This window comes from Scatophagus argus, chromosome 17, assembly GCF_020382885.2.
Source record: "Scatophagus argus isolate fScaArg1 chromosome 17, fScaArg1.pri, whole genome shotgun sequence".
NCBI lineage: Eukaryota > Metazoa > Chordata > Actinopteri > Scatophagidae > Scatophagus > Scatophagus argus.
The window spans coordinates 13,386,535-13,414,492 of NC_058509.1; the positions used below are offsets into that span (position 1 = coordinate 13,386,535).

General features: G+C 42.3%; 4 protein-coding genes across 6 annotated transcripts; 2 read left to right on the forward strand and 2 right to left on the reverse strand.

The window, feature by feature from the left end:
• Positions 1-228: 228 nt before the first annotated feature.
• On the reverse strand, positions 229-8,520 carry oxnad1 (oxidoreductase NAD-binding domain containing 1). Of its 2 annotated transcripts, XM_046416833.1 has the most exons (9): positions 8,379-8,514; positions 8,204-8,281; positions 7,710-7,837; positions 7,308-7,374; positions 7,026-7,129; positions 3,784-3,925; positions 2,114-2,359; positions 1,694-1,802; positions 229-1,469 (listed from the first exon to the last, which is right to left on the reverse strand). In XM_046416833.1, exons 3-9 carry the CDS (start codon positions 7,814-7,816, stop codon positions 1,312-1,314), a joined length of 933 nt encoding a protein of 310 aa, XP_046272789.1. In that variant the 5' UTR covers positions 7,817-7,837; positions 8,204-8,281; positions 8,379-8,514; the 3' UTR covers positions 229-1,311. The 2 variants fall into 2 exon arrangements, with proteins under 2 accessions (XP_046272789.1, XP_046272788.1); XM_046416832.1 differs by lacking the exon at positions 8,204-8,281 and having other exon boundaries at positions 8,379-8,520.
• Positions 8,521-14,092: 5,572 nt separating this feature from the next.
• On the forward strand, positions 14,093-16,167 carry LOC124074195 (proline-rich protein 15). Its single transcript, XM_046416865.1, has 2 exons — positions 14,093-14,460; positions 14,913-16,167. Exon 2 carries the CDS (start codon positions 14,933-14,935, stop codon positions 15,320-15,322), a length of 390 nt encoding a protein of 129 aa, XP_046272821.1. The 5' UTR covers positions 14,093-14,460; positions 14,913-14,932; the 3' UTR covers positions 15,323-16,167.
• A 1,209-nt stretch (positions 16,168-17,376) lies between these two features.
• wipf3 (WAS/WASL interacting protein family member 3) lies at positions 17,377-25,201 on the forward strand. 2 transcript variants are annotated; one of them, XM_046416810.1, is made up of 8 exons: positions 17,377-17,680; positions 19,640-19,734; positions 20,164-20,308; positions 20,940-21,101; positions 21,202-21,921; positions 22,585-22,722; positions 22,943-23,047; positions 23,145-25,201. In XM_046416810.1, the coding sequence occupies exons 2-8, from the start codon at positions 19,657-19,659 to the stop codon at positions 23,183-23,185; spliced, it is 1,389 nt and encodes a 462-aa protein (XP_046272766.1). In that variant the 5' UTR covers positions 17,377-17,680; positions 19,640-19,656; the 3' UTR covers positions 23,186-25,201. The 2 variants fall into 2 exon arrangements, with proteins under 2 accessions (XP_046272766.1, XP_046272767.1); XM_046416811.1 differs by having other exon boundaries at positions 22,946-23,047.
• LOC124074190 (peptidyl-prolyl cis-trans isomerase FKBP14-like) lies at positions 24,913-27,913 on the reverse strand. Its single transcript, XM_046416857.1, has 4 exons — positions 27,623-27,913; positions 27,004-27,155; positions 26,371-26,498; positions 24,913-25,485 (listed from the first exon to the last, which is right to left on the reverse strand). The coding sequence occupies exons 1-4, from the start codon at positions 27,814-27,816 to the stop codon at positions 25,327-25,329; spliced, it is 633 nt and encodes a 210-aa protein (XP_046272813.1). The 5' UTR covers positions 27,817-27,913; the 3' UTR covers positions 24,913-25,326.
• Between the last annotated feature and the right edge of the window lie 45 nt (positions 27,914-27,958).

Below are 27,958 nucleotides of genomic sequence, written 5' to 3' on the forward strand. Positions count from 1 at the left end.
ACTTTATATCTCACATTTACCTGCATGAACAGTTTTCCTCATATGAGGAACGAACGCAGAGACAATTGGAAAATGAGTCTCAACAGCGCAACCCCCAACTGAGAGACGACAACGAGAAGCTCGCAACCATCTCCGAGGGATGTTCAGTGATCCAAGCCAATCAGAGACCACCTGGAGGTTCCATTACAGTGCACCATGGGATACTTACTCCACCCCTGGATGACAAACCATTTATGGGTAAGTGGACGTGTGTGTCTCAGTAGAAGTATGTATATGCGATAGGCACTGTGTATGCATGTAACCGTGTGAGAGGCCATGCTGGCCAGTATGTCTAAAATGTTATCTTTTAAAAAATACAGTAGGTGTATTGTGTAAATTCACTTCATCAGCCAAACAACTCTAAAATCTTCAGTTCTGCAAATAAATAGCTCTTTCACTTAGTATACAGTATATACACAGTTTAACACCTAAGAACACATTTTAGAGGTATTTTGATAGAAGAAAATGAGTAACTCAAATGCTTATGTACAGTGTAAACAGTACAGATTGTGATTGTTTGCACTGATGCTTTATAGCCGAAGAGCTTTAGAGCAATAGCTTGACATTTTGGAAAATACAATTATTTGTTTTATTGCCATGATAAAGTCTATACCAGTCATTCGGAGACGGTGCTGCTACCAAACCCCTGAGCTACCCCACACTCAAATCTGTTCACTAAATAGGATGCTGGCAGCTGATTACATTGTGATCTTCTCATCTACCTCTTGGCAAAAAATAAGTGTACCTCCAAAAATATCAAATTACTGCTTTCTTTGACAGGCCTTCTTGCATAGCTAAATTAGAGTGTGAATACCTGGATTTAAACTAACTAATGATATCACCTAATGATGAATTTTAAAGCAGAGCCTCAGTCACATGTAGACTGGGAATGAGATCAGAACTGAAGAGTGTAATATGTATGTCACAGTGACCATCATACACAAAGATTTGTGCAGTATTCAACAAGGCAGCGAGCTGAAATGTGTCTTGCCAACGCTGAGATTTTACAGTCTGCTCAGTCATCTTTGATGCCTTTTAAAGTCAGCTGCAAGTTAAAGAGTGGGTGGTTCCTGGTGGCCTATCAAAAATCAGGCACAGGTTACAGCAGCAGGAATCTGAGGGTCGAGCTCCTCAAGCATTTGAGCACTCATAATGCCTATATCACTGGAATATTTCGGTTGTTCTCCATTCTCACCACAAACACACCTTACATCCTCCCACTGAAGACTACAAAAAGGAGCACAAGCCAGGAGGACAACCCTGTAGAGGGCTCTACCACCACTTCTCAAAGAGGATTCTGTCTTTTGGGAGGCCAAGGTCCATGAGGGTTTTTGAAATTGCTTCGATCATGGGAGGGGGTCCGCACAAGAAACACAAAGTCCTCTGAGGGTCCACATAAGCCCGCAACTCCTCTCCTGTGATTCTTCCACCTGGGAAGACACGAGGCAAGTCAATCAATTAATCAAGACCGAGTGCAGCGACGCCTGTTCCTCTAAGTCTCCCATGTGGAACTTCAACGTTGCCTGTTCTACATGATGACAGAGATAAATCAACAAAGACAGACTACGGTAGAATGTGACAGTCACTAAATCACCCCTGCTAAACAAAGAAAAGCATATGCATGTAGGAGTGAACGTGTACAGGTATTACTCACGGTTGAGAAATGGCTGGAGGTGTGGCTCGACATCTGTGCTCTGTTGCGTGACGTGGAAGTCACAGGAGATCCTGTCAGGAAACTCCCGACACGCTTCAACGATGGGGCTCTGGGAACAGAGGGTCAGTTTTAACACATTTGTTTCTCCTTACGTACCGGCCGCTGTATTACAGACATGCACATAGTTGTACACCATGCAGATAGACCAATCAGCCACAATATTAACACCACTGACAGGTGAAGTGAAATTAATCACATCTTTACAATGCAATGTTCTGTGGGGAACCTTGGGTTCTGGATGTTTTTTGACACACACCACCCACCTAAACACTGCAGACCAAATACACCCCCTCCATGGCAATGACTGTTCCTGTCTTTCACACTAATATTACAACAGTCAAAAATGAAATAAGGACACACCTTAAAGAGTAGTTCCTGGGTGTTCTTCGCACTGTAGCAGAGGTGAACAGAGCCTATGTTGTAGTCCCGCCCATCAGAAGCATGGTTGAGATGCAGCAGATCTGTGGTATGCAACAGGATGGAGTACAAGGGGTTGATTCCTACCCCGCCGGCGACCAGCAGCAGATCCACGGAGGGGTCAGAGGGCGACGGGTCAAAGAAGAAGTCCCCACCGACACGCATGGCAACCTGGGAGCCCACTGTACACTGAGTGGAAGGAGCAGGAATGGGAGGGCGATAAAAATAAGACGTTGAAAAAGATAAACGCAAGAAAAGGAGATAGCAACAGACTGTGTGGAGCAAGGTAACTTAGTTCTGCTCTCAACATTTCTCTTCAATCAACAGCTGAAATGCACCTTTTCAGATATGAATTAAATACCAAGAAAAATGCAGCATTAGCTACATGAAATCCTCACAAAGCACTTAATTCAACATGCCTACACACAACAAACCTATGCTATGTGAAGTGATTTCACCAGCTGAGCTAAGAACGTCTTTTGAAGTAAAAAGAAGCTGTAAACATGCCTCCGTCTGCTTCTGTACACATAATAACGTTCGCACTCTTAATCTGCTGTCATGGTCCGTGCACTATTCCTGCTCGCAGAGAGGATTCAGAGCACAATATCAAACAAATGGATCATCAAACAATCCCGGAGCAGAGACATCAATACATCCTACCGCTTTCTGATACTTATTTAAACATGGCATAGTAGCTCAAAGCTATTTATTAAGGCCCATCACCAAACACAAAAGCTGCTAACAAACATTCAAAGTACAGAAATGGAAGGAGAATGCAAGCAGGAAGGAAACAATGTTCATATTCACACGACCATTTGAGAAAGGTACTGTTTGGAGCATGTGCTTGTAGACAAAATACAATGTTACAGACTGGGAATGTCATATTTTTGATGGAGAGGAAAGACTAAACCACTTTCAATTCATATCTTTCTATAATTTTATTATGATGCTTTTCTTTATGTACCTTTTATTTTATTTATCCAAAGTAGGCTTGCTGGGCATAGATTTTTCAGAATGTCCTGCTCAGCACACAGTTAAACTGCTAAAGTTTTGGAGTTTTTACCATGTTTTGTCCATCACCATCCGACTTCAGATCCACTACACAGGCTATTTTTAAATATGTCAACTCACTTTAACTAATCCTTGAAAGCAATTAGACATGACTGAAAAAAAAACAAACAAACAAAAATGTTCAAATGGTCAATCACAACAGTGCCCAGCCCACTGCTTCTGCAGGTAAGAAAAACGACAAGAAAAACAAACAAAACAAAACAAAACAAAACATGAAAATGTGCTCTGATTTGCCTTCTTCCTTTTCATGCTTTGTTTTTTTTAAGAAGAACTAGAGCAGTGATTAGGTGACAGTCTTCATTTCCTCACTCTGTAACACCAGTTCTCAGCACCCTGATCCTTCTATGGCACGCTCACCTTCACATGGTTTCAGCGTCTCTCTCACGCACACACTAGCAATGCAATCTTCCAAACCATTAGACAGCCTCATGGATGACCAAATCTACTTCTGTAGAATATTCTTACTCCTCTGCAGCAATCTGTCCAGGCTTTCAGCATCGCACTTCTCTGTGAGAGATGACACATATGATTGGCCTACTCACCATGGTGTGGACCCAGTGTGCGGACGGGTGTTTGGCATATTTGACAGCCAGCTCAATGATGCTCTCCCTCTGTAGCAAACTCGGGCTGGAGCACATGGAAAAACCTCCCACCTTCTCCACACCAGGAATAAAGAAATCCACCCTGTACACACAATCACAAGATCCAAGTAATTAGAGCTGCAACCATTAACTGATGATTTGATCAAAAGAAAAGAAATCGCCTACTATTTTGATGATTCAATAATTGTTAGTTATAAGTTATTTTTCAAGCAAATGAAAATGACTGAGACAAAATGAAGAACACTTGCTGGCTGCTGGTTCTTAAAGGTTAGTATCTGTTGCTCTTTGTCATTTATGATATAAAATGATGGGTCTTTGGGTTTTGGACTGTTGAGTGATCAAAACAAGCAATTGGGAGATGTCCCTTTGGGCTGTACAGCTCTATAATTAATTAATTACCTAACCAGCTGATTGAGTTATTAAGTTAGTGAATGTTGCATGAACTTTATTCAAACTTTTCAATCACTTTGAAGGCTAATGAACATGACTTAAAAATATCTATTCCCAACAGTTGTTTTAACATAAATGCACTGCAAGCTGTAATAAAAGATAAGATAATCATTTAATTTGAACCATTATTGTCATCATTGTGTTTTCACACAAAAGTTGAATTTGCTGATTGTCAAAACAGCTGATTTTTCAGGTCTCTAAAGAACAGTTAATTCAAAGTCAAACGTGTTGAACTTAGGGTCAAAGTATGAATGACTGCAGCGTGGTGCCCTTTGACCACAGTGAAGGGGGTGGCCTGTTCCAGAAACAGCAGAACAAAACCAAACCAGATGGAAAGTGGCCTGCTATTAAGTTTAAACAAAGTGTAGTGTCCCTGTCTTATACACAACATGGTCACATCTGTCCATCAACAGGTAAGGCAGAGTACCCCCATAGGAAAACAGCAGTGCTAAACAGCTGGGCTAATGTTCCAGCAACACAATGACCCACTGTTACACTAGAGAGAGACACTGACTCCACAGATCTCAGAGGCATCATAAATATGGATCTGCTGAGAAGACACACACATATGTTCCACCCACCTCCTCCTCCTCCTCCTCTCCCACCTGGAGAAGAACAACTTAAGAGTCCGTTTTCCACAGAAACACTGAAGCGCAAGCATTTCCATCAATTTACATTCATTATCGGGCGCCGCAGGGCAACTAGCTGCCGGTTTTATGTCTCACCACCGCCCACCCACAGTATGGGCTTGTGAACATATACTGTATGTGCAGGGTACACTAATTAACATTGGCAGGATTGACTGACAGACACAGACTTAGAAAAATAGCTCTGCTTTAATCAAAGAAGCGCTTAACATGCTGTTATGATTCTAAGAGTCGTTGAAAGTCAGCTTGAGAGCTTGAACATTTCTCAACATTATGCACCAGTCAGAAACAAACACTGTGTCTCATGCCAGCAACAGCAGTTTCATAAACGAACCTATGAGAAAACTTGTCCCCAAATATTTGTTGTTCATCATTAGTCAGTGAAAAGTTATACATGACTCATCAGATTTGATCTTTCCTTTGGCTGATGTGAAACATTCCTTCATGACAAACTGTCTTCCTCTTACTAACAATAATGATCACCTGTTGACTGTGATGTAGGATTGTAGAGCTTTGTGTCAAAAGCAAACAACCAAGCAAAGAGTAGGACAAATCAAACGTAATGTCACCACCTTGTGGTTACTATGAGAACTGCAGACACAATGAAAGTACTCCAGGGGATGTTTAATTTCATACTACTCATGACATTTTATTTCAGCTATGTTGGCTTTGCAATTTTGTCAAAGGTTTGTTTTCATTTGCATGTGGGAGTGGAGGAGACAATGTAATCCACAGAAATTCCCTTATCTTCGACTCCATATTACAACTGAAAGGATGATGTGAGCAGATTTTCCATCCATGACAGCTTCTGACTGCAGTCAGGATGTGAACACAATAAGCTTAACATCTTGGGAAAAAAAAAAGCAACAATCTTGTGAATTATAACAGTCAAGCATTTAAAACATACTTCCCGAGCGAGAGAAGAAGACTAAGAGGCATGTGGTGGTGATGAACATGTTTACAGTATTTTTAATTCAAGTATATCCAACTGATTCAGAAGAGATAAAAGGCCTGTGTGCATTTATGGGTATATTCATAATATACTGCAATTATAGGCCAAACCGTCATCAACTGCCAGACTGCATCCCTGTCTTTACAGATTATGTAAGAGCACTGTCACCTTCTTCAGTTAGAAATTTCAACAAAAAGCATTGTCAGCCCTTCTTTTATGACTGCAAACAAAGTATTGTATTCATTTGTTATATAAAAGCTTAGAAATACGCAAGTCATCTGGCAGCCACACAAGGCCGACTTTATTTATTGACCCAAGAGGAGAGGTCACAAATTAGAGTAATATAACGCAGAGAGCCGGAGTCATATTTTCAGTCCTGTGTTTCCCCTGCAATTTCCTTTTAATGTGAGAGTTTCACTGCATTTTGATGTCATTTAAGGTTGTACTAGTTTCTCTTCTCTGCACTGAGTAGAGGTGAGACAGCAAGACAGCTGACGCGAAGATAAAGTCGTTGATACAAACAGGCTCGTCAGTGAACGACTTGCTAACCTGACAATGGATTCTGTGTTTTCGATAAAAACAGATCACTGCTGCCGTTTGACCTCATTGATCTTTGTCAAGTCAGCAGGAAGTGATGAAATGTATCCCACACGCCAGACTGTGTAAAAAAGAGCCATTTGAATTCTACATCGCTTGTCAGCAAACTGATTATATGGCAGGCATTGGGGCTTGTGTGCTCTGATTAATCTGGCATGCAGTTCACACACTAGTCATTATTTTTGTTTTGATGAAAACTTCTGGTATCTACTTCTGGCATTCAGCACCGCTGTTTTGAAAGAAGAAAATAACAGGAAAACCATCCTTAAAATTGTTTTCTTTTTAAGAAAGTGCTCCATGTTGGACAAAGTGATTCATGCGGATTGTGAAAACTAACTGAGGAACATTCTTTGTTGAGTTTGGACTGGCGTGTAAGCAAAGGAACTAGTGTTGTGTGAAACTAGTGTGAAATGGTAGAATTAAAACCCGGCAGATAAAATTAAATAAAATAAAATAGGGGAAGGTGTGGCTGTGTCCTTTAACCTGACAAAAATGTTGAATGGTTTGGAGAAGGGTTTTAGTGAGTGTCGACTCACCACTGTCCTGCTTTGAAGCTGAATTCTGGATGGACAGCTAGTCTCAAACGTTTCACCGTCTCGGACTCATTCACGATCCCACATACTTGAGCTGGATACAGAGCCTGTTTTAGGCAGTCAGTCAAGCACATAACACACACACACAAATCGAAGAAAAGAGTTTCAGAGTGGATTAATAATCGTGGGCCTCACTGCCATTAAATAATACTGTTTAATACTGTAAGTGGTACAGGTAGCAGACAAAACAGTATTATGAAATGAATGTATTCAGCTCCAACTTACATTTTGTCTGTAGTTGCTCGCTGTTCTCTCTAGATGGTCCATTTGCCTTTTGGAGGACATATGTCTTCTAATAAACAAGAAAGTAGTTTTTTGTCACTTGCCATGTATGTCAAACAATTCCTAGTGAAACACAACACAGCAGCCTTGTGACAAGAATATTCGTCAAATGGACTTTGCCCTTATTGGCAGCAAGTTATAACAAGCTTTAAGAGCCAGTTCACCAAAAAAAAAAAAACACACAGTTAGTTGTGTCCAGATCCTTTAAATAGCTCGGGCTGGACAACTATAAAGTATTTTCCTGGACAATGTGACATTACAGGTTCCTTGTTGTCAGTCTCTACAGTGCTTCAAGAGTGAGCAGACCATATTAAACCTTGTAGGTATATTTCAAATACAGCTCACCTTGTAACGGAGCTGGGGCCCCGCAGGCGGCAGCAGAGCAGACCGGCGGCCGGACACGGCAGGCTGAAGCTTCGGACAGCGGGGGACAAGAAACACGGGACGCTCATCGCGAACTGAGCTGCTAAGGGCTGACGAAAAAAGAGCAGAGAAGATCTAGCGTTATCTGTCAAAGTTACCGTCATTCAGACTTAGCATCACATATGTAAAGAATAGCAGCGTATAGTCACTTGTTTCTTTTCGAGCGATAAATCCTCTCTACAGCAGTTTGTTCAACAGTCAGACCCCTCAACAATGCGCACCGCACGCCAAACTCCAGTTACAGAACAGTCTAGTATACCTTAACATTCATGTCAGGTAAATGTCATCTAACTTATCAGAAAAATGCCTCAAACCCTCAGTATAAGTAAAACTGTTTGCTGCCACACGCCGAGGTGCATTTTGACGGACAAAGTTAAAGGGACTAGGAGGCAAACCGGCCCCAGAACATTACGTACCGATCAAAAAACTGTAATTATTTCAGTCGGAGTTTGGCGTGACCTCCTCCCTCATGCGGATGATGGTTAGCCCACTAGCTAAAGCAGATAACAAGAGAACGTCATTTTTGTGATTCGGCAGAGATACAAAACTAATACTATAGAAAACAATGAACTGCAGAGTTCTTTTTCCTACCGAGATAAATTGACACTCTCTTTCTGTCAGATCATGCTCATAATTTCTTCAGGACAACCTTGGCTATGTCATGATTACATGACGGTCTACTTCTTCTTCTTCGAGGTTACTCTTCAGATAGTCTTCTTCTTCTACTACTACTAGATGAACCGCTTGGCAATCAATTTGACGCAATTGCGCCCTCTTTTGGACGATTTGCTTCTAGCTTCCAGGCGTTTTCGATGGAGTATGTACAAGATTCCCTTTCTGACCCCCTGCTAAATGGGCTACAATGATGATGAGTTACTTTGCGATGTTACCTTTCATGGACAAATATAATCTTTTGGCAGAATTCCAGAGTCTAGCAGCACATTTATATGTTTTATGTGGATGCACTTTATTTGCTGAAAAGAAGAAAAGATACAAACTCAAACATTAATTTCCTGGTGGCTTAAACACCACTTAATCATAACAATAATCATGCTTAATCTTAACCTAACCTTAACCTAACTGTAAAGCAAGTCTTCATTCTAATATTTAATGATTTACTTTGTGCTTTGTGCTGTACTTGCATTTTGTCACCATAAATATGGCGAGTCCTCACAATGTGACCGTGTAAACATATTTTTGTCCACACAACTACAGGAATATGTGTACCTATCCACACACACACACACACACACCCATACAGAAAGAGACTTGGGGATGTTAGTGTTTACACCAATAGGTGGCAGAAACAGTTCGTCCAGTTCAGAGGAATTCACTGAATTCATTGTACAAATATGGGAGGAGATGTACTGTATTTACATTCACAATTTGTAAAAGACTTGTTTCCTTGTATCACTCCTGAATTGTTTGATCTGATATTGATATTATTTTTTGACTGGATCAAATGACAACAGGTAGTTTGTAGCTGCAAAACAATTTTTTGGGTTCAGTCTCAACGCTCTCCAAACTTGTAACCACCAGCAGCAGGCACAGGATTTTTGTGAATTTCCTTTTATTAATTTGCAACTTTTATCTTAATTTTAATAGTATTTGGAGTAAGCTTGTTAATTTTATCTTGAAAATAAATGCGTCCGTCTAAATGCATTGATGAAGTCACTGAGCACTCTCATCTGGCAGCTGTTCAGGTCGAGTTGACCCAAACAGACTTTTCCTCTGACTCACCTAACAAGTAGTTCTGATGGTTCTGTGTCACTGGTATCAAATATAATCCATTCATTTTCACCAAGCTTATGATGACTCAGTATTAGACCCTGAAATGTATTAGAGGCCAAGATCAAGAATTAAATTTGGCTCCATCTATTGGTCAAATTGCAGAGACTATGTTGGGGAGAAGCAGCACGAGACCAGAACTTTTCTGACAGCGACTGTGCTCCGTTGTTCAGATTTTTAAAGAACATGATGAAACTGTCAACACGGATTTAATATTGATATACTATTGCTTGGTGTGGTGAAAAAGTGCCTGCAGATCAACAAAAGATTTGGTTTCACTCTATGTCTTAATGTCTCTGTAACTCACAGTAAGGGAGTAAATGGCAGCTACATAACAGACTATGCACCAGTGCATTAAATCTGCAGTCACACCTGGTGGTTTAAAGGATAGATCCACTCTTTTCTGCGTCAAGCTGTAGGAGTGTGATGCACTTCGTAAGATGCTCTAAAAGTGCTGGAATTATATAGTTTTTCAAAGTTTGAAATTTGAAAACTCTAGATTTTGTTTTAGTCTCAGTATCTCGTAGTTACATTTTATAGCTTCAGTACTGAAACAAAATGTATGACAAGTCAAGTTTGTCAGCTATATTTGGACAATGCTTTGTTTAAGTGGTTAAAATAAATGAAGAAAATCGAGAAAATAGTTTGTGGTTGTGTTTCTCGTGGTTACTGGTGAAAACCAGTAAAATAGCAGAACAATTGCAGTTGTCCAAGGTCAGGAGTAAACAAGGTAGTTTAAGTTTAGGACTTCTGGTTTGAGGTTGGAATAAGGCAATTTAAACATGTTGTGAATTTCCTCAGTGCGGGACTAATAAAGGCCTATTTTATCTATCTTATGTTGTAGTGGAGTTGGCTAAGGTTATGGTTACTGAATAGAAGGTCCTCATGAATACATTTTGTCAACCAAAGCAATGTGCATGTGCATAGTCATGTTTGTCTGCCTGTTATAAGAATAGCACAGAAGAGAAAGACACAAAAACACAAAGTAAATCCCCAGTAACTGTCAGATTCCTGTCTGCATTCCTCAGGGCTTCTTGTTTAGTGTCTGCATGGCTAATCACAAGTGAAGCTCAGCTCAGGTCCAGAAGAAGAAACACAGCCAGACAATGCAATCCTCAAATCAAGCACACAATGCAATACACTGAAACTCTTTCTGTTCAGCCTGCTCCACCCAAACCCTCTGTTAATGTGTTTAGTTTGTATTGTTCCTGCTAATATTGGACCCACATAGCCCTCAGTTGCTAACATTTGAATTTGTTTACCTGCGAGGTGACCAATGTTCAAGGGTCCAGACAGGTTTGTCTGAGAGGGCCAGCAAACCTGGTCTGTGCTTATGTGTTGTTACTATCCTGAGATACAGTAGCCACTTACTTCCTTTTGAGAGGTTTTTGTCAGCTGACTCTACCAGTCCAACTGGCTACCTTCCGGCTTTTTTTCTTTTCCCAGGGTTAGTACACCTCTGTTCAACCTGTTGTTCAATATTGCACAATGACAAATATAGATTTTCAGGTTTATTCACAATCACTTGCTGGAGTCGTACACACATGCGTGATGCGAATGCCTTACCATCAGCACAGGCAAAAACACAAGCGTTCACAGGTGCACGTAGTTTGAATAGCGTGCATCTCCGTCATGCTATGTATTCATGCATGGCTCAGTGAGTCACATTGTTGTCACTGTCTCTCCCAGTGCTTTATATACACAAATACTAATACAAATGGAATTTCAGCTATGTGATAAATAAGAAAACTGTCATTAAAACCATTTACAGTGTTTTTACACCGGACAGTCCAATGTTGTTGACTGCAGTTCAGAGCAAACGTCTGTGCTTTAAAGGTACTGAAAGTAAACACTCCATCGTTGTGTATGGCTGGCTGTCACTCGTGGTAGCTGATCTGTGCAGGACGTGATCGAAAGTCAGCTGGACAGAAACAAATAGAAGTGATGTTTTATGTAATCCTCATTCACTGTTTCAGGATATCTGTTCAACGTCTCTTTGTTTTCTACACACATTCTCCACATACTTCACAAACACTCAGACTTCACCTTGAGGAAATCCTTCAGTGAAAATCAGAACGTGTTCAAAGGGAGATTATGCTCTCGGTGTGATGTTCATCGTGCAGCTCTATCTACAGCATCTCAGTGTGGATGTTTCCTTTATCCAGTCTGGTTGAAGTTAATGATTAATTTTCAGCGAGACTACCTGTGATAATAAATAAGAAAGCAGATATGAGAAGGGAGATATGAGATGGAGAGACAAAGAAGAGAGCAAAACTGAGAGGTGATGTAATAACATCCTGTGGTGTAAATTGTACACCGGAAAGAAGCTGTATCCATGTGGGCTTTGAGTGCGTGAGAAAGTAGGAAATGGAGTATTTAGACCATTTTGTGTTCCAGCTTCTTAAATGTCTTTTTTTATTCAAAATTGATTAGATAGACGCATTTGAGTGTTTATTGCATTCACACTTACCTGTATGTGAGCCCAGGCAGGTGTGGTGAGGAAATGACTGTCCAGAGTTTTGAAAATGAGAGGAGAGGGAGTCCCCCTGGTGTGCAGGCCAGACAGAAACGGTACAGTCCTGTTGCCAGACTTTGGAGGAGGGAGACAAAAGGCATCCCCTGATTCCCTCCCTCTTCTCTCTGTTTTTCTTTCTTATCTCAGCCCAGACTGGGTCTTCCCTGTTGGCACCAACCCACACAGAAACCATTTCTTTCATTCCAAGGGCGTATCAAGATAAAAAAATAATGTTCAGCGTGTCCCAAGTCGTACATGAGACTCGGTCACTGGTTGTATCCTGCATGGATGTATTATAGCTTGATAATGTTCTTATTTTTAGAGAGGTTTGTATTACTGACATTTTGCAGTTTTGGCATGTTTTATGGGTTCTGCTTTATATCACGCTTTCGTAATGAGGCCGTGGACAAATTTCATGACATGGACGAATACATTGTATCCTACAGCATAACATAATCGTCAAGAGGCAAAGCGTCACCATTTCACTTGAATACATATTCAAACTCACATTTTGAAATTAATTAACTGGTTACCACTTTCTAATATCACATATCATTGGTTCATACACTGCAAGTAAAACCCCTTTGGCTTGTGTTTAGCATCCTCCAGCCTGACGCACAATTTGTCCTTTCGGCTTTTTAGTTCATCACACCTCCAGTGGACCATTCTGGAAAAGAGCCGCACGACATGTCGACCAAAATGTTATTTACAAATAAGGTGTGGTGGGAATTCAAAGAGAGAAATTTCCTAAGGTCTCAAAATGAAATGTTCTCATTTTGCATTCATGTGAAAGCATTCCAGTGTTGTAGCTGATCCAGGTGGACACAAGACGTCTCCGCTCTCAGTGTGGGCTGCACTTTTCCACATTAGACGAGTGTATGCTGAACACTGAACCAGGGTGGGCGTACAAACTATTTGTTATATCACATATCACACTTGTTAAAATCAGATTTTCACTGAGCACAAAGTAAACGTACACTTTCAGCAGCGAATGTGGAAACAGCGTCACAGTGTCAGACTCTGTACATAAATCAGTCTACACAGTGGAGCTCAAACATTCAGCTGTAGGAACGAGGAGAAAAACATGTTTTTGACTGGAGGGGGACTTTAAATCTTTATTAGTCTATAACTGTAGACAGCTTACATTGTGTGACTGTGTGTTACTGTGATGACTACTAACTTTTGTAACTAAAAGTTTGTAAAGATAAAATGTATGACACATTTTTCTCAACCTGGCCACTCAAAAGCTGCAGCTTATAACTCGTCTATTGAGCACTTATAAATTACTTTTTAACTTAAATTTAGTTTACTAGTCAGTGGCCAAGTATAAGAGCTGTTACACAGCTGTTTCTACGTGTGATTAAAAGATCACAGTCACTAAATCTTTCAGTCTGCATTGGATTCGTGCGTGCCGGGTTGCAGATGCTGCTGCATGAGCTGAATCAAAGTCTCCGCGGGGACGTGGGTAAGTCACAGTGTCCTGCTCAAGTGTCAGGAACAAAACAGGACTTGAAAGTACGACGACAAGCAGAAGCATCCGGAAGTAGCCTACCCCAGCTGTTGGAGCTGGCGCCAGGCCAAACTGCTTCCCCTCATTTAATGTGAACTTACAGCAGCAACAATTGCACGTTTGGTGCAGAAACGTCCTTTTTTTCCCTGTCGCACGCCTCCTCTGGTACCTTCAGCACAGGGTCTTTGCTACTGAGCACCACCTGTTTGCGTCGGTGCTTTTTAATACCAATAACTTCTCTGAATAAACATCTCACTAGCCCATTCTTTTCCATGACATGTGTGATAACGTACAACACCCTGGCCTGGGCTGGGTTCGGCTGATACAAAGGGCTATTTTTTTAATCTGTCACTGAAGAGGCTCAAACTCCCATGGGGTATGTTGCCACGCAACCACAAACCCCACCCACCATAGCAGTGAGTTCACCTGAGCGACGCACACGTGACACGGAATGAGTGTTCATCCAATCAGGAGTGAGGACAGGTGCTTAGAGATGAGAGTTTCGGAGGCGGAAACCTGCTGGTTTAGTAGGCGAAAGCTCGCTCCTTATAAATGTCTCAATCCATTTGCACTTTTCTCAAGATTCAACAGAGAAGTCAGAGATATTTGACGAGAGCAACAGGAGAAAAATTAAGCTCTTCGGAGGTGGGAGCGATGAGCAGGCAGGACACCTGGCTCGTGCGTAAAATGGATACTGCTGCGAGCCTTTAAAGGACTGCTGTCACACTTCACTCCACCACTGAAGACGACACCGACACTGTCCTGTGGATATATAACTTGACCCAATCAAAAGTGTGACAATCACGCTTTATGCTGCTTGGGGTCGTTTGTAAGTGTCCACGGCACCTGTTGTAGCTCAGGTGAGTGTTCACAGGAGCTTTTTTTTTGCGCATTGTTCACCTGTGAATCACGGCTTGTGTTTGCTCCTGTGTTCTCACGACTCATTAAACCAGTTTTACAGAGAGCGTAATCATAGTTACGGTGGTTATTCTTGGGATTAGTTGGCAAGAAGCGGAAAATGGTTATCAGGCATTAAATCTCGTTTAATCCACGTTCAAATTTACAGAGCAAATCCCGATATTCAAACGGAAAATTGAATTTGTGATGATTATGAGTCTGAGGATGAAGATTAGGTACATGATGAATATTTGGATGATAATGTTTAAGAGGAAATAAAACCAAAAACATACATCAGACACAGAATGGGCCACATCAAAGCATGTGAAATGACATCACTTAAATGAATACTGATGCAGAGGAGAACATCACAGCCTCATTTCAATCACTAATGGCATGTTTTACTCTGTTCCAGTACCCTCCCTCCAGTCAAAGATGACAACAGAGAGGGCCAAATGGTGGAAGGCGTTCATGCCAAAGAAGAAAACCGGAAGCACCAAGGACACCGCTTCCCCCCACCCATTTGACCCAGACTTTGACCCTTTTGCACAACGGTCCGATAAGCAAAAAGAGCCTGCCTCCAAGAACAGCACTGAGCAGTCCCCGCTGTCCCAACAAGAGTCGAACACGGGCTCCAGCCTCCTCAGTGATGACACCTACGACGACTCCCACCTGGAGTCTGTCTTCAATGAGCAGACATGTCGCAGGAACATGAAGGTGTCGCGCTCAGGTCGATTCAAGGAGAAGCGGAGGGTGCGCTCGAGCCTTCCCATACAGGACAAAGAGACAGAGAAGGGGGCTTCGGGGAAAGAGGACATACGGTGACTGTGAGGAGGAGGAGGTGATCAAAGAATGCATTACAAACATGCTTGAAGAAAAGGAGAAGGGTTTGAGCACATGAAGATGCTTCATTCCCATGAGTCATGCTAAGAGATTTGCTGTGTGTTGGTTATTGTGGTGATGATGAAGATGACAAGGAGAATCCAACCTTGAGCCCAGTACAACAACAGTGCCGATGTGTAGTACATGAAATATTGGTGATTTGGATATTTTTGTTGATGGACTTGTGCCAGAGGGCCACAATGATAAATGGCCTGAAAATGTATTTGTTCTTCATGATGGTTGTTGAACCATTTGCTCAAAAGAAGAGCACTAATCCGGCAAAATATGGAATTAATGTCTCACAGTGCTTCAGTGATGTTCACTGTCGTCAATGAACAACTCCTAAAATCACTGATAATGTTTAAGAAAGCTCAGTCATCAAATACCATGTTCTATCAGTACTCCAGACCAAGTGTGATGGCTACAGGAAAACATTGTTCGTAAGATGTTCAAAACATTTTTGTACTGAGAATGATTTAGGTTTAATAATGAAGGATGAATGTAATGCTCCTTTTACAAATGCTTTTGCAAAAAATATTGATTCTGAAGGGTCTGAAGGATGTTTATGAAGGTGTAAAATGATTTATTAGGTGTGTTAAAAAAATCAGTTAGTGGAAGAGATTAAGAAATGCTTGTGAGTAGCTTTTAGTCCACTGTAAAACACTTGCCACTGAAATGCAAAAAATACTTTGAATGAAGGATGACATCAGGCCCATATTGTGTTTTGGGCCACCTGTGAATACTTAAATGAAGGCAAAGTATGAGAAATAAATCTGTTAACTGCTGCAGTCCATTGCACAAATGTTTGTACTGTATGTGTGCTTCACTAATATCACAGAATAACTTCATCTTGTAATCGTCTTGTAAACTTTAAGGCATGCTAAAATGAAACCCATTTCACAGTTCAAGTTTTACAAAAAAAGCTGCATAAAAACAGAAGAAAACATGCACTTAAAAACAACCGCTAAGAATATACAGAGGAGTCAGAGTAGCCTCTCAGCCGAGAACTGTGTGAATATTGTGACATTGTCTGAAAAGGGCAATTACAAGGAATTAGCACCATTTATTTTTAGTGCCTGCACTGTAAGTGCCTAAAAATGTCAGTCAAAGGGAGGAGCACGCCTGTGTCACTGCATTCCTTTGCCTATTGTTGAAGTGTGTGAGTCTGCAATCATGTTTATGTAAGAGGCTTATGACTGATAGAGCATTTACAGTTAGAAATGGTGCATCTCATCCATGTTAACTTCTGTGCTGCGATACAATAGCAGTTCAGCAGAAAGAAACTAGATCCTACACGAAACCGCTCACAACGTTACTTACTTTTACTTTTGAATTTTTCAGATGCATTTTTTGGCAAGTATAGTTTAGTTTATATTTGCGAGACGGGGGGCATCTTCAGAACTCACACCAAAACAATCCAGATGGATGAATAGCACTAACTGTTAGAGAAAAAAAACACTGATTTTTGAATTTGGCGTGAACAGTCCATTTAATGGTTTTCTGCTGTGATGTACTGATTGCTCAGTTAAAATGCAGCTAGCAAAACAGATCTTAAATTTTTGTTTTTGATCTTGAATGCACACTTTTGAATAAGGGTGACTTGTAATTTCATATTTTCAACACAAGGGGGCGAAAATGTGCCGTCATGCAGCCGAAAATAGCTGAATTAAAACATACTGACTTGAAAGAAACAAAAAAGCCAATCGAGTGCGATCTTGTTATAGAAGAGTCACCGGTGCAGTCCAAACAAGTTCTCATGCATACATAATAGCCTATTTATTTTAATGCACAGGTGGAAGATGAAGGAAAGTCTCTTGGCAGCTTCAGCATGGATCGAGGCGATGATGACTCCCAGCCAAGTGCCTTGCACCCCCCGCCTCCTCTCTCTCTCTCTCTCTCTCTCTCTCTCTCTCTCTCTCTCTCTCTCTCTCTCTCTCTCTCTCTCCCTCCATTGGTCCGTGGGGCGGTAAGGTGTGGCCTTGCACTGCTCGCCTCCTGCAGCGAGCTCACACGGGAATAAACCGTGAATAGCCAGGGCCTGAAAGAAAGTACAGTACGGGATCATTTTCGATCTTTCGTATTCGTGTGTGGACACAAATATGAAGTGAAATCAAAACTTTCGGGAGCTTTTTGAAAGGTTTGCGGGGGGTCTAAACGTCAGATAACTGCTGTCTTCATTTGACCAAAAATAACCTGGAGACTTTTCCCGGTATGGGGAGCGCATTATTGGGGTCAGTTCGCTGCGTTGCACCACACTGAAGTTTTCTCTGCAAACAGGTGGATTTGGGATATATCGTGAAGGTAAGACAACATGGGTTAATTTACTCATGCGCTCTTGCATGCGACAGGTGGCTGTTCTTACTCCTGGCAAACTACGTGATTTCATGTGTAAAAATAAGGGAGACTCGACCCGGCACCTATCGTTACTGTCTCAGACAAGGCGCATCAGGTGATCAAGTGTATCTTGTCTTAATGTCAGAGTGTTGCAGGACTGTGGCACCGCAAAACGCAGCGTCTTGTTTCTCGTGCTTCACTTGTGGGTTCGTTTCGCAAAAGTTACAAACAAATATTTTTGTGCAAGTTTAACAAAGGAAACACAGACAAACACGCAAACAATAAGGATGAGTGTATTTACACTTGTAGTGTTGACACTGGCTTAACCTCCGCAGTGTTTAGGGTTCCACAGACCCACTGGTGCATATGTACTAATAATAATAAAAATAATGTCTACAAACTGGGCTTACACGTTTAATGAAGGTGATAAAATACAGAAATTACCATTAGTTATTGTCTTTGCACCAAAGAGGGAAATATTTTATGGTTAATGTTCATAATGTTTTGTAATGTTTTATTAAACATGAATGAAAAAAAAAATATTATTTTGAAAAAACTCATTCACAGTCTAACAAGTTTGGGATCAGTTAACAAACTGTTGTAAAGCTTTAATAACAGAACAGCACAGGAGGATCCAAAGTACTTACCCATGATTTACAAATGGGGTCTGTCAGACACCAGTTAAAACATTGTAGTTACATCACTCCATTTATAACAGAGTTTTCTATGCCGTTGTCATAGCAGTCAGCCTCAGCTGGGGCTTCATGGTCTCAGTCTTTCACACAAAAAAGTGTAGAAACCATTTGTTAAGGCTGCAGCAGCTGCTTGTGTGAGTCTCATTAGTTTTGGGAACAAGAACAAGACCTACAGGTCAAAGAAAAACAACTGGTGTGAGAGGTGCATCGCATTTCCTCTCAGTGTCCCACCTGTTTTTCTAAAGCTTGCCTGACCCGTGTCCAGCTTTGCCCCCTTTAAGACCTCCACTAGCAGTGTCACAGAGGCTGCCCGACACAGATATGAAGATAGAAATAGCAACGCAGGACAGTCTGCCAGTTGCATAAATGGGAGGCATGAGGTGTACACACACACAGACAGACACACAGACAAGAAGGAGAGCTATATCGTGATTCAACAAAAACACGTCCTGTTCTGTGTTTTATTAAATTGCTCAGGAGGAGCATGTGCAAATTCCACTGCAAACTGAATGTGCACACACCTCAGGCTGTTTTCAGTCTCTCACAGACACGGAGGACAGCTCGTCAAGAATTTATTAAGTCAAGAAGTTTGGGTGGAGGTCCCAGTGACTGTCATGGCAGATTATTAACTAGATGAGTTGCCAACAAGATGCACAGACAGAAACACCGAGACACATGAGTCCTGGACACGAGCTGCTCCTGGAAAGCTGCTGTTTGGCCTCCGGTGCTTATTACATTATTTGCAGAACCAGTTGATGACCACAAGACATCCTGTATACATGTTCAGTTTAATCTGAAATAAAAGAGCAATGTGCATGCACACTGTGACACTTTCCTGTGGAGTTTCCGCCATGTGTTTTCCACTCCTTTACTGCACAGAGGGCCTTTGGTCAGTGAGTGACTGAAGGGTAGGGGTCCATTACTTTTCACACAACACGCTCCATTGTTCTTCTCCCAAGTCCTGCCAGAGGGCATTGTGGGAAGAGGAGGAAGATGGGGTGGGTGTGGTGGGGGTTCGGTGTGTCAGATTTCTCTGGAGAGGATGAACCACTTGCTATTTCCTGTTTTGCGCTGTACAGTGGTGAAAGCTCTTCCTGTTCAAGGAAGAGGGCAGGAGGTCATCGAAAGTGCCCCTTATCACAGTGGCAGCTTCTGACTTGCAGAAAAAAAAAACAACTGGACGCTAATCAGTGGGTGCAGTGAATAAGATGGTGACTGTTTGTCTCTACAGGTATCTGAGGTCTAAGCATGCCAGTGCCCCCTCCTCCACCTCCGCCTCCCCTGGCTCCCCCTCCACCACCCCCACCTAGCACGGCCCTGCCACAGGTAAGACTATGTGTCGCTTCACCTCTCTCTCTCTCATGCAATTGTAAACAGTCACTCGTACCCTTCTCTCAGACTATCTACCATCACCTGGAGGTTATTTGCATTATTGATTGACACACATGCACAGTAGGGCAGACAGCAGATTCTCAGTAGCAGCAGAGTGTTATGTTTCCACAGCAGGCGCACAGTGTCCTCATGTTAAATGAGCTGCCAATGCCAGCAAACACTACGGAGACACGGCTGAGTGGCTTCAGTTATGGTGCTTCTCAATGTGAGAACACTAAAAATGATCCGTTTCTCTTCTCTCCTAATGTCTTTCTGTGCTAAAACTTTGCGTCTTATTGTCCTAATACTGTATTAATACCTAGGACCCTTATAGTACAAAACTGGTCAAAGTTATATGAAAGCTCTTTTTTCCTTGTGTGACAGTGTCCTTCACAGCCTCCTAAACTGGGAGGTGGAGGTGGAGGAGGAGGAGGAGGAGGAAGGAATGCCCTGTTGGCTGACATCCAGAAAGGAGCCAAGCTCAGGAAAGTCGCACAGGTCAACGACCGCAGTGCCCCTGTTGTTGAGAGTAAGAGAAATATACCTACTCACACACTTCCAGTATCAATGTGAGCCTCACTGTGGAGCTCAGAGGAAGGAGCTTTGATGATGTGTATTTGCACGATAAGTGATCTATTTGAGTGAATGCAGACAGAGTGAGGAAAAAAAACAGGAGGTTAACTACTTGTGTAGCTCAATTGGAATATGAGCAACAACACACACATACATACACACACCAAGTGCACACTTCAGGAAGGAATGCCCTATAGCAGATAAGGATGCAGGCAGGACAGGAAACTACCATATACAGTGGCAAAAACAGTAGACAAGACGTCACTTTGTATAAGAGTCAACTCAATAATCTGTACATACCGGAGAATACATTAGACATTAGTTTAATTTACATGTGGCCAGTAAATAGCACTAAATAGTTTACAGTAATGCTGTCATTTACATGTATGGAGGCAGGCCAGTTGAAACAGACACTCTGCTTAGGGAAAAGGTGTGTTTGTTGGGGACATCATGTCATCTGTTGCTGTCAGATGTCTGAATTGAGAACAAAAATCCTGTGACTGTAAATCCTACTGAGTAGAAAAAAGAATGTATGAAAGAATAAGTTTATGTATGAATAAACCCACTTGTGATGTGATGTTCCCCAGAGTCCAAGGCCAGCACTGGAGATGTATCGAGCAGTGCTGGTGCATCTCAGGGCTCGTCAGGAGGCACGGCACCCATGGGACCCTCCTTGGGCGGGCTCTTTGCTGGAGGCTTCCCAACTCTCAGGCCAGCAGGACACAGAGACTTAGCAGGCAAGACCCCAGGTTGGTGCAAAATGTCCTGCTCTTAAATCTATTTTGTGATGTTTTCGTAGCAGTTGGACTATCACAATGACTCCTGCATGTGTGTGTGTGTTTGTTAAAGTGTCGCGGTCGAGCTCATCCGCCTCCCTGAAGCCCCTGTGGAATTCTCCCACGTCAGCAGACCCAAACAGCGTCCCTGAGCCTAACAGGACAGCAGAGCTCCGAGGCTCCGTCCACCGTCCGCTCGCTCCCTCGTCCTCTGCTCCTCCCTCCCCTTCTAACAGCAGCAAGCACCCACCATCTTTCCTGGCCTCCTCTCCCCCTCCGCCCCCCTCCGTCCCTCCCTCCGCACCTCCTCCACCTCCCCCACCCCAAGCCTTCCAAGACCGGCAGGCCAACAAGCCTCCGCCGCTCCCCTCCTGCCCTCCTCCTCCTCCTCCGCCATCCCAAGTCTCCAAGCCCACCTGGCTCCCCGTCCAGCACTCCCATCATACAACCATCTCCCAGCCCTTAACGCCTCCTCCTCCTCCACCACCTCCTCTCCAGCCTCCCTCTGCTCTTCCAGGGGACCGCTCCTCAGGGTGCTTCTACCCTCCGCCACCCTCCCCAGTCCACTCTGAACCTTCTAGGTTCCCCATCCTGTGGGATAGCCCACTGGGACCTCCACCTCCACCACCTCCTCCCCCTCTCCCGGCTTCTTTTACCCCCAGCTGCCCATCCACTCTTCCCCCTCCACCGCCCAAGGTGGCCCCAGTGCCCTCCCCAGCCATGCGATCTCTACCTCCCTCATATCCTTGCAACGCACCCACCCGACGGCCGCCTGCTGTGCCCAGAAGTGCTGGTAGGTCGACACTGGATAAAGACTTTTCTGTTGATGGTAACGGGAGAGCTGCTGCAAGGTCTGTGAAAAAAGAATCTACTGTCATATTAGGTATATCAGGCCATATCAGATATCTTTCACTCATGTTTTAACATAATGTATATCCATAATCATCATCATCATCAGCATCAGAAGTGAGATGTTGCCAACTTTAGAAACTGATGTAAAAGGGCCAAAGAGAATGTACTGGATGTACAATAGTAATAATAGTAGCTTACATATATTACATTATATAGTGATTTAGAAAGTGATTCTTAGTGAAGGAGAGCGTGTAATCAACAAACCCTGTTTATGACATTGTGCAATCACTGTGCATTTTGTCTTACGCGTTTAACTATGCAACGGTACAATATATGGTTCAACAACATGTTTATGGGGAGAAAAACGCAAGTAGAAATATTTGCTGTAATTATTAGTTGTGCGTTTTCTGTGTCTGAAAATGCAGGTTGGAAACTCTGGCAGCTGTTGCAGCTACTTATTAAAGCCAACAGAAAATGTGTGAATATGTCTTCACCGTCTCAGTTATCATAAAAGAACATATAGGATCTGCGGGTATTTTTCATGTTGATGTTATCGCTGATGTCTGACCCCCCCGACTCCTCCCCTCTCATCTCATTTCAACAGGTGTGGGTCGGCTGGCTCCTCCTCCAGCTCCTCCGACACGTTCCCCCACCACCGAGCTGTCCAGCCGCATTCCTCCTCCTCCACCGCCTCCTCCCCTGCCTCCATCAAGCCTCAGGAATGGACACCTGCAGAGCCTGGGTGAGATTATGTATATCTTACATTACCTGACATTTTAGAACACACTCAGGGCATTATCTCATCCAAAGTTATTTGACATAAGAGTACAACAGTACAATTTCATTTATTCAAATATTCCTTATCTGTTTTCTAAGTTGAATCATTAGAAGAACTTGAATAGCATATCCCATGAAAATGAGGCCAGCCCGTCACTGCATCATTACTATACATCTTCCTCTAGCAGATGACTTTGAATCCAAGTTCCAGTTCCACCCTGTGGAAGACTTACCCCCCCCTGATGAATTCAAGCCTTTCTCTCGGATCTACCCCAGCAAAGAAAACAGAGGTGGCGGCACAGTGAGCTCCTTCCTTCTCAACTTTACCCATGACTTCAGAATCATGTGTAGACTTATCTTTTTCTTCCTGTTTCCTCTCGCTTACAGTGAACCAAAAACCACCTGGGATGAGGACACCCCTCAGATGAGTCAAGGCCTCAGCCTGTTATTCATCCCCCTCACACACACACATGCATGTATCAGGCAGTGAAGACTCCCCATCCTCTTCCTTCTCATGACAATAAGACAATTGCCATGGACTTGGATGTACATCCTCTTTGTGTGTGTGTTTATGCGAGTGTCAAACAGGGTCCCGCCTCATACAGACTATGTGGCCTCTGACCTTTTCCAGTGTGGAATGTTTTGAATGCGTGCGAGGAGGAGGACTCTCCCTACTCATATTCATATACACACAGAATGCAGGGACAGTGTCTTCCCATAGCTACATTTAACATGACTCTTGACGCAGCTTGTACGCATTCATTTGATATCACCTCTGACCCTTTAGTCAAGATGTCACGGCCTGTGCTTTTAGATAGCATCACTTTTACAATCTGCATTGGACCCAGAAACACAGCAGTAAAGCTCTTTTACTGATTTATCCAGAATGTGGTCCAGTAACATCTAGCGTACAAGGGGAACCTCCTCAAGTGTTTGTATACACAACTGCCAGCATGCTGTTTATCCTGCATCTTTTTAAAATGTTTGAGTAAGACAGCACCTGTTTCAGTTTTGGGAATTCATTGAGCAACCGTTAACAGCAAGTAAACTTCATCATCAATGAAAAAAAATCATCAAAAAAACTGTAGTCGACTCACTTGCACTGCAGGATATCCTCCTATGTGCTTGTATATATAGCGGTGCTCTCCTGTGTTTGTGTGATTATTTTTTTATAGGTAAATAAATTCATAGAAGTGGGTATAGTGAAAATATTGTGACATGTTAGGATTGTGTGAATGCATCTGTTTTCAGTGACACTGCTATGAGCAGATCATGAATTGAGGTCTACTGTTTCCTTTCTCCCAGCGTAACCAATACTAACACCTGTGAGGACAGTGCCACCTGCTGGTTATGTTGTGTAAAGTATTACAAAGTGTTATCACCAAATGAAGCACAATATTTTCTTTAAAAAGTTGTCACTTTGTTGATCACATCAATTATAAGCTAACATTAAAATCTGCCCTGAACAGAACATTTATGTGTTTGCATGGAAGAACTCAACCCCAAAGCTACAGAAACAGGACTGTCAAGATTCTAGTCAGCGCTGCGGGAACATTTTCTGGACTTGTGTTTGCAATACGTCACATTAGCCTCCAGCACATTATTAAAAATAACAGGTGTAGCTAATCCCACATACCTGTCAGACCATTTTGTCAGCAGAAAGAGTGAATCATTATTATTATTATTCATTTTATTATTTGTAAAATTCAAGAAGGGTTTTAAAACTTGTGAAAACTGCTCTTAATGTTGTAGAGCAGGGCTCAAAAACCTTTCAGCACAGACACTGCAGTGTCTGCATGTGCAATTTAACTTTCTCACAGATATTTTGGACTTGTCAAACATTTAACCGTGCCAGTATTGTGCACACTCATTCCCAGGATCACCTAAATGGACCTGAAATGTCAACAGTTAGACCTGTTTGTCCTTGTGAAGCTTTAGACTAAACACACACAGTCTAGTCAATATGATAAGACTCGAACAATATTTTGGTTACTGTTTTGAACACGTATTGCATGTACACCAAATGCTTCCAGATTAATGCCGTTTACCTGCATTTTGAAAAGGAAGCAAACACTGCATTTTTCATTAAGGGGAATTTTACAGCTAAATTTAGTAACACAGGTTTTCTTACGTCACCTGCCCACAGGATGCACTGTCACTATAAGCACTCAGTCCCTTTATTTGGCTTTAGACATTCTGCAAACAAGTATAGTTAATACAATGTATGTACAACGTACGCAAGATGAAGTGGAACCATTTTAGCCCAGTCTAATTTTCAGATATGTAAATGTGCTACAAGAGCTTTTCAGGGACCCTGTTGGGATAAAAAAATTGCAAAGACCTGCTAAAGAAAAACAACTTCTGATTCTGTTGGCTCAAATCCCACCTCACAAAAAGACAGGAGCAGTTTCATGTCACACACCTCACAAACACAAAGCTTCTTTAAAGAAAGAAAAAAAAAAAAAAAGACCTTCACGTAACCTGAGAGAGAGTGTGTCGTGTGTCAAGTAAATACCAAAATTTCTAGACGGGAAGACTGCATGTGTGAGTCGTGGCACACACAGCGACTTTAAAGTTCGTCATGTTTGTAAGTAAACTCTCTGGAAGATATGAAGCCGTCTTTGTTCTCATCCTCTTTGGCAAAGATATCCGCCACCATGTTCTCATGTAGAGTGTCATTGGGAGGGTAGCCGTGACGCTCAAACTCTTTCCTCAGGTATTCTTTCACCTGGTGGACGGGGTGAGAAGTAAGACATAAAGACAGAGAGAGTTGGAGATAAAAAGGGACTCAAGAGGCAATCTGTTTTTATATATAATAATATGACAAAAACAGAAATGTTGCATTGTACTGAGACTGAAATTTTCCACTTTCATCCTTTTGCTGAAGAATAAGTCCATAATAAGATGCTCATTTGACTGACAGCTGCATGCTCAATGTGCTCATCTCGAGCATAAAAGAGAAACCACACTGCAGCATTAAACGGGTGGCATTTTGATGTACAAGAACTTGTCAAGTTTCAATATTCTGACAATACAAACAATACAGTCACAATGTTTCTTAACTGTATGTGTATGTAAATAGCTGTGCTCTTCTTACATGGCTTTTTACATTGTTCCTTTACAACACAACATATATAAATGTAATATAAAATATAAAAAAATGCTACAGAAATCGCTGCTGCTGACCACACTGACCATAGCAACCTATTTGAATACCTGGTTTCACGAAGTGCTGGTGACCAAACACTGTGATTATAGTGTTTGTATTGTGAGAATATTAAAACGTTCATCGTTCTTGTACATCCTATTTTCTAATTTCCTGACACCTGATACATCTTCCAATTTGTCTGATTTTTGATGAGTCCTGATGGTTTGTTTCAATTCCAATAACATAACAGTAATTGTTGGGAATGGAACCCATATATCAGGTCTATTTACAATGTTATTTGGGCTTTTCATACTGAGACACCACCTTCATTGAACTCCAGCCAACTGGTTGTATTTTACCAGTTGGCTGAAGTGTTTCAAAGTAGGTCATTAATTTTTAATTATTCACTTAGAGAGGTTGGCTAATTGATGTATTTAGAGTCAAAAATGTTTGCCTTGTTTTCACCTCATGCTTAGAAAGCTTCCAGTCATCATTTAGGTCCATCTCCTGGAAGGACTCATGTGACCTCGGTCCATTTCTGATCTCAAGCACCTCGATGATGAAGGTCAGTGTGCTCTCAGGTGGGATCTTACCTGATCACAGACAACATAACAGGAAGCGAAGTCAGCTAAACTCAGACTGGCTATGACCTGAAGTAAGCATGCTTCTATTTGAAGTAAATAATTGCGTTGGTTAATGTCACAGAAATGGCAACCCTCTTTGTGAGTGAACACTGCAACACATTTTAAGTAAGATGTGATTAATGAGTATTAACGAGAAGCAGTTCAGGTTGTTAGGCACAGAAGAGACAGGTGTTAATGTGTGTGCTTACCAGAACAAAGCACAGTATTGCTCACATGCTCCAGGGTGAGAAAAAGTGGTCTAATATTACTGAATGAAACCTTCGTTCAGTGTGGGAGTCCTAGAGAGCCATCCAGAATACAACAGACAAGTATAATATGCATACATGCACAATTTATGAAATAATATTACACATTTTGTGAAACCTCAAACACTTTCAGGAACACTGATGTGCACCTGTGTAGCTCGCAGCATGCAGTGAAGCTTGCATGCATTCGGAAACATACAGTACAGTACCTTTCCCTTCCTTCCCATAGGCCAGACCTGGAGGTATGACCAGCTTCCTCTTCTCCCCAGAGCACATGTCCTGCAGGCCTGTATCCCAGCCTTTGATCACTTCTCTGATGCCCAGTGTAAACCACACCGCCTGCTTGTCACCATGATCCCGGCTGGTGGACAGACACAGAAGGAGAGTGGAGTGTTACAGGTCTGAAAAAGCAGGGACTGTGAGGGAGGGGGATGGCAGACCCCCCGAGCAAGGCCTGCAGTCTGAGGACTTTATAAACCCGTTGTAGAAGTAAATCTACAGGCGACATGTTGCCAATGGAGTGCATGGCCCTGTAAAATGTTTGATCACGTGACCCTAATAGACAGAGGTGTCACCAAGGAGATTTAATACGCTTGCACTTTTTACTGTGAGACACGTTTGCTCATCAAACTAGAGAGAAAAAAAAATCAGAAATCTCTTCTACTAGCTAAACATCGAGAAACAATCTTCTGTTACTAACTAGAACCACAGCAGAAACGTTGAAGAACTTCCTCTTAGCAACTCCTCCTAAACTTAAACTAGCTTTAAGTTAAACTAAACTCGCATTAAAAGTATCCAAAAAAACTGTCAGGACATCATGAAACGCACCTGGAGTGAAACATGGTGCCATTCTCAAAGTATCCCTCATGATGCACCAGCAGGATGTCTCCGTACTTTGATTTTCGATGACAGATAAAAGGTCTGTGAAGGACTTCTATCTTCACCTCAGCCTCGGGCAGCTTTCCCCCGCTGACCGACGCCAGCAGAGAGGAGCAGAAGCAGCTCAGCACGGTCAGCAGCATGCTGCCACCCAGCAGGACGAACTAAAACACTTGAACAAATGCTGCAGAGCCAGCAGCGAAGCGTGCACAGTTGGTCCTCTACGTGGCAGTTTCATCATACATGTTGTTGCAGGAAATCTTCTTCTGATTGGATGCTTTCGCT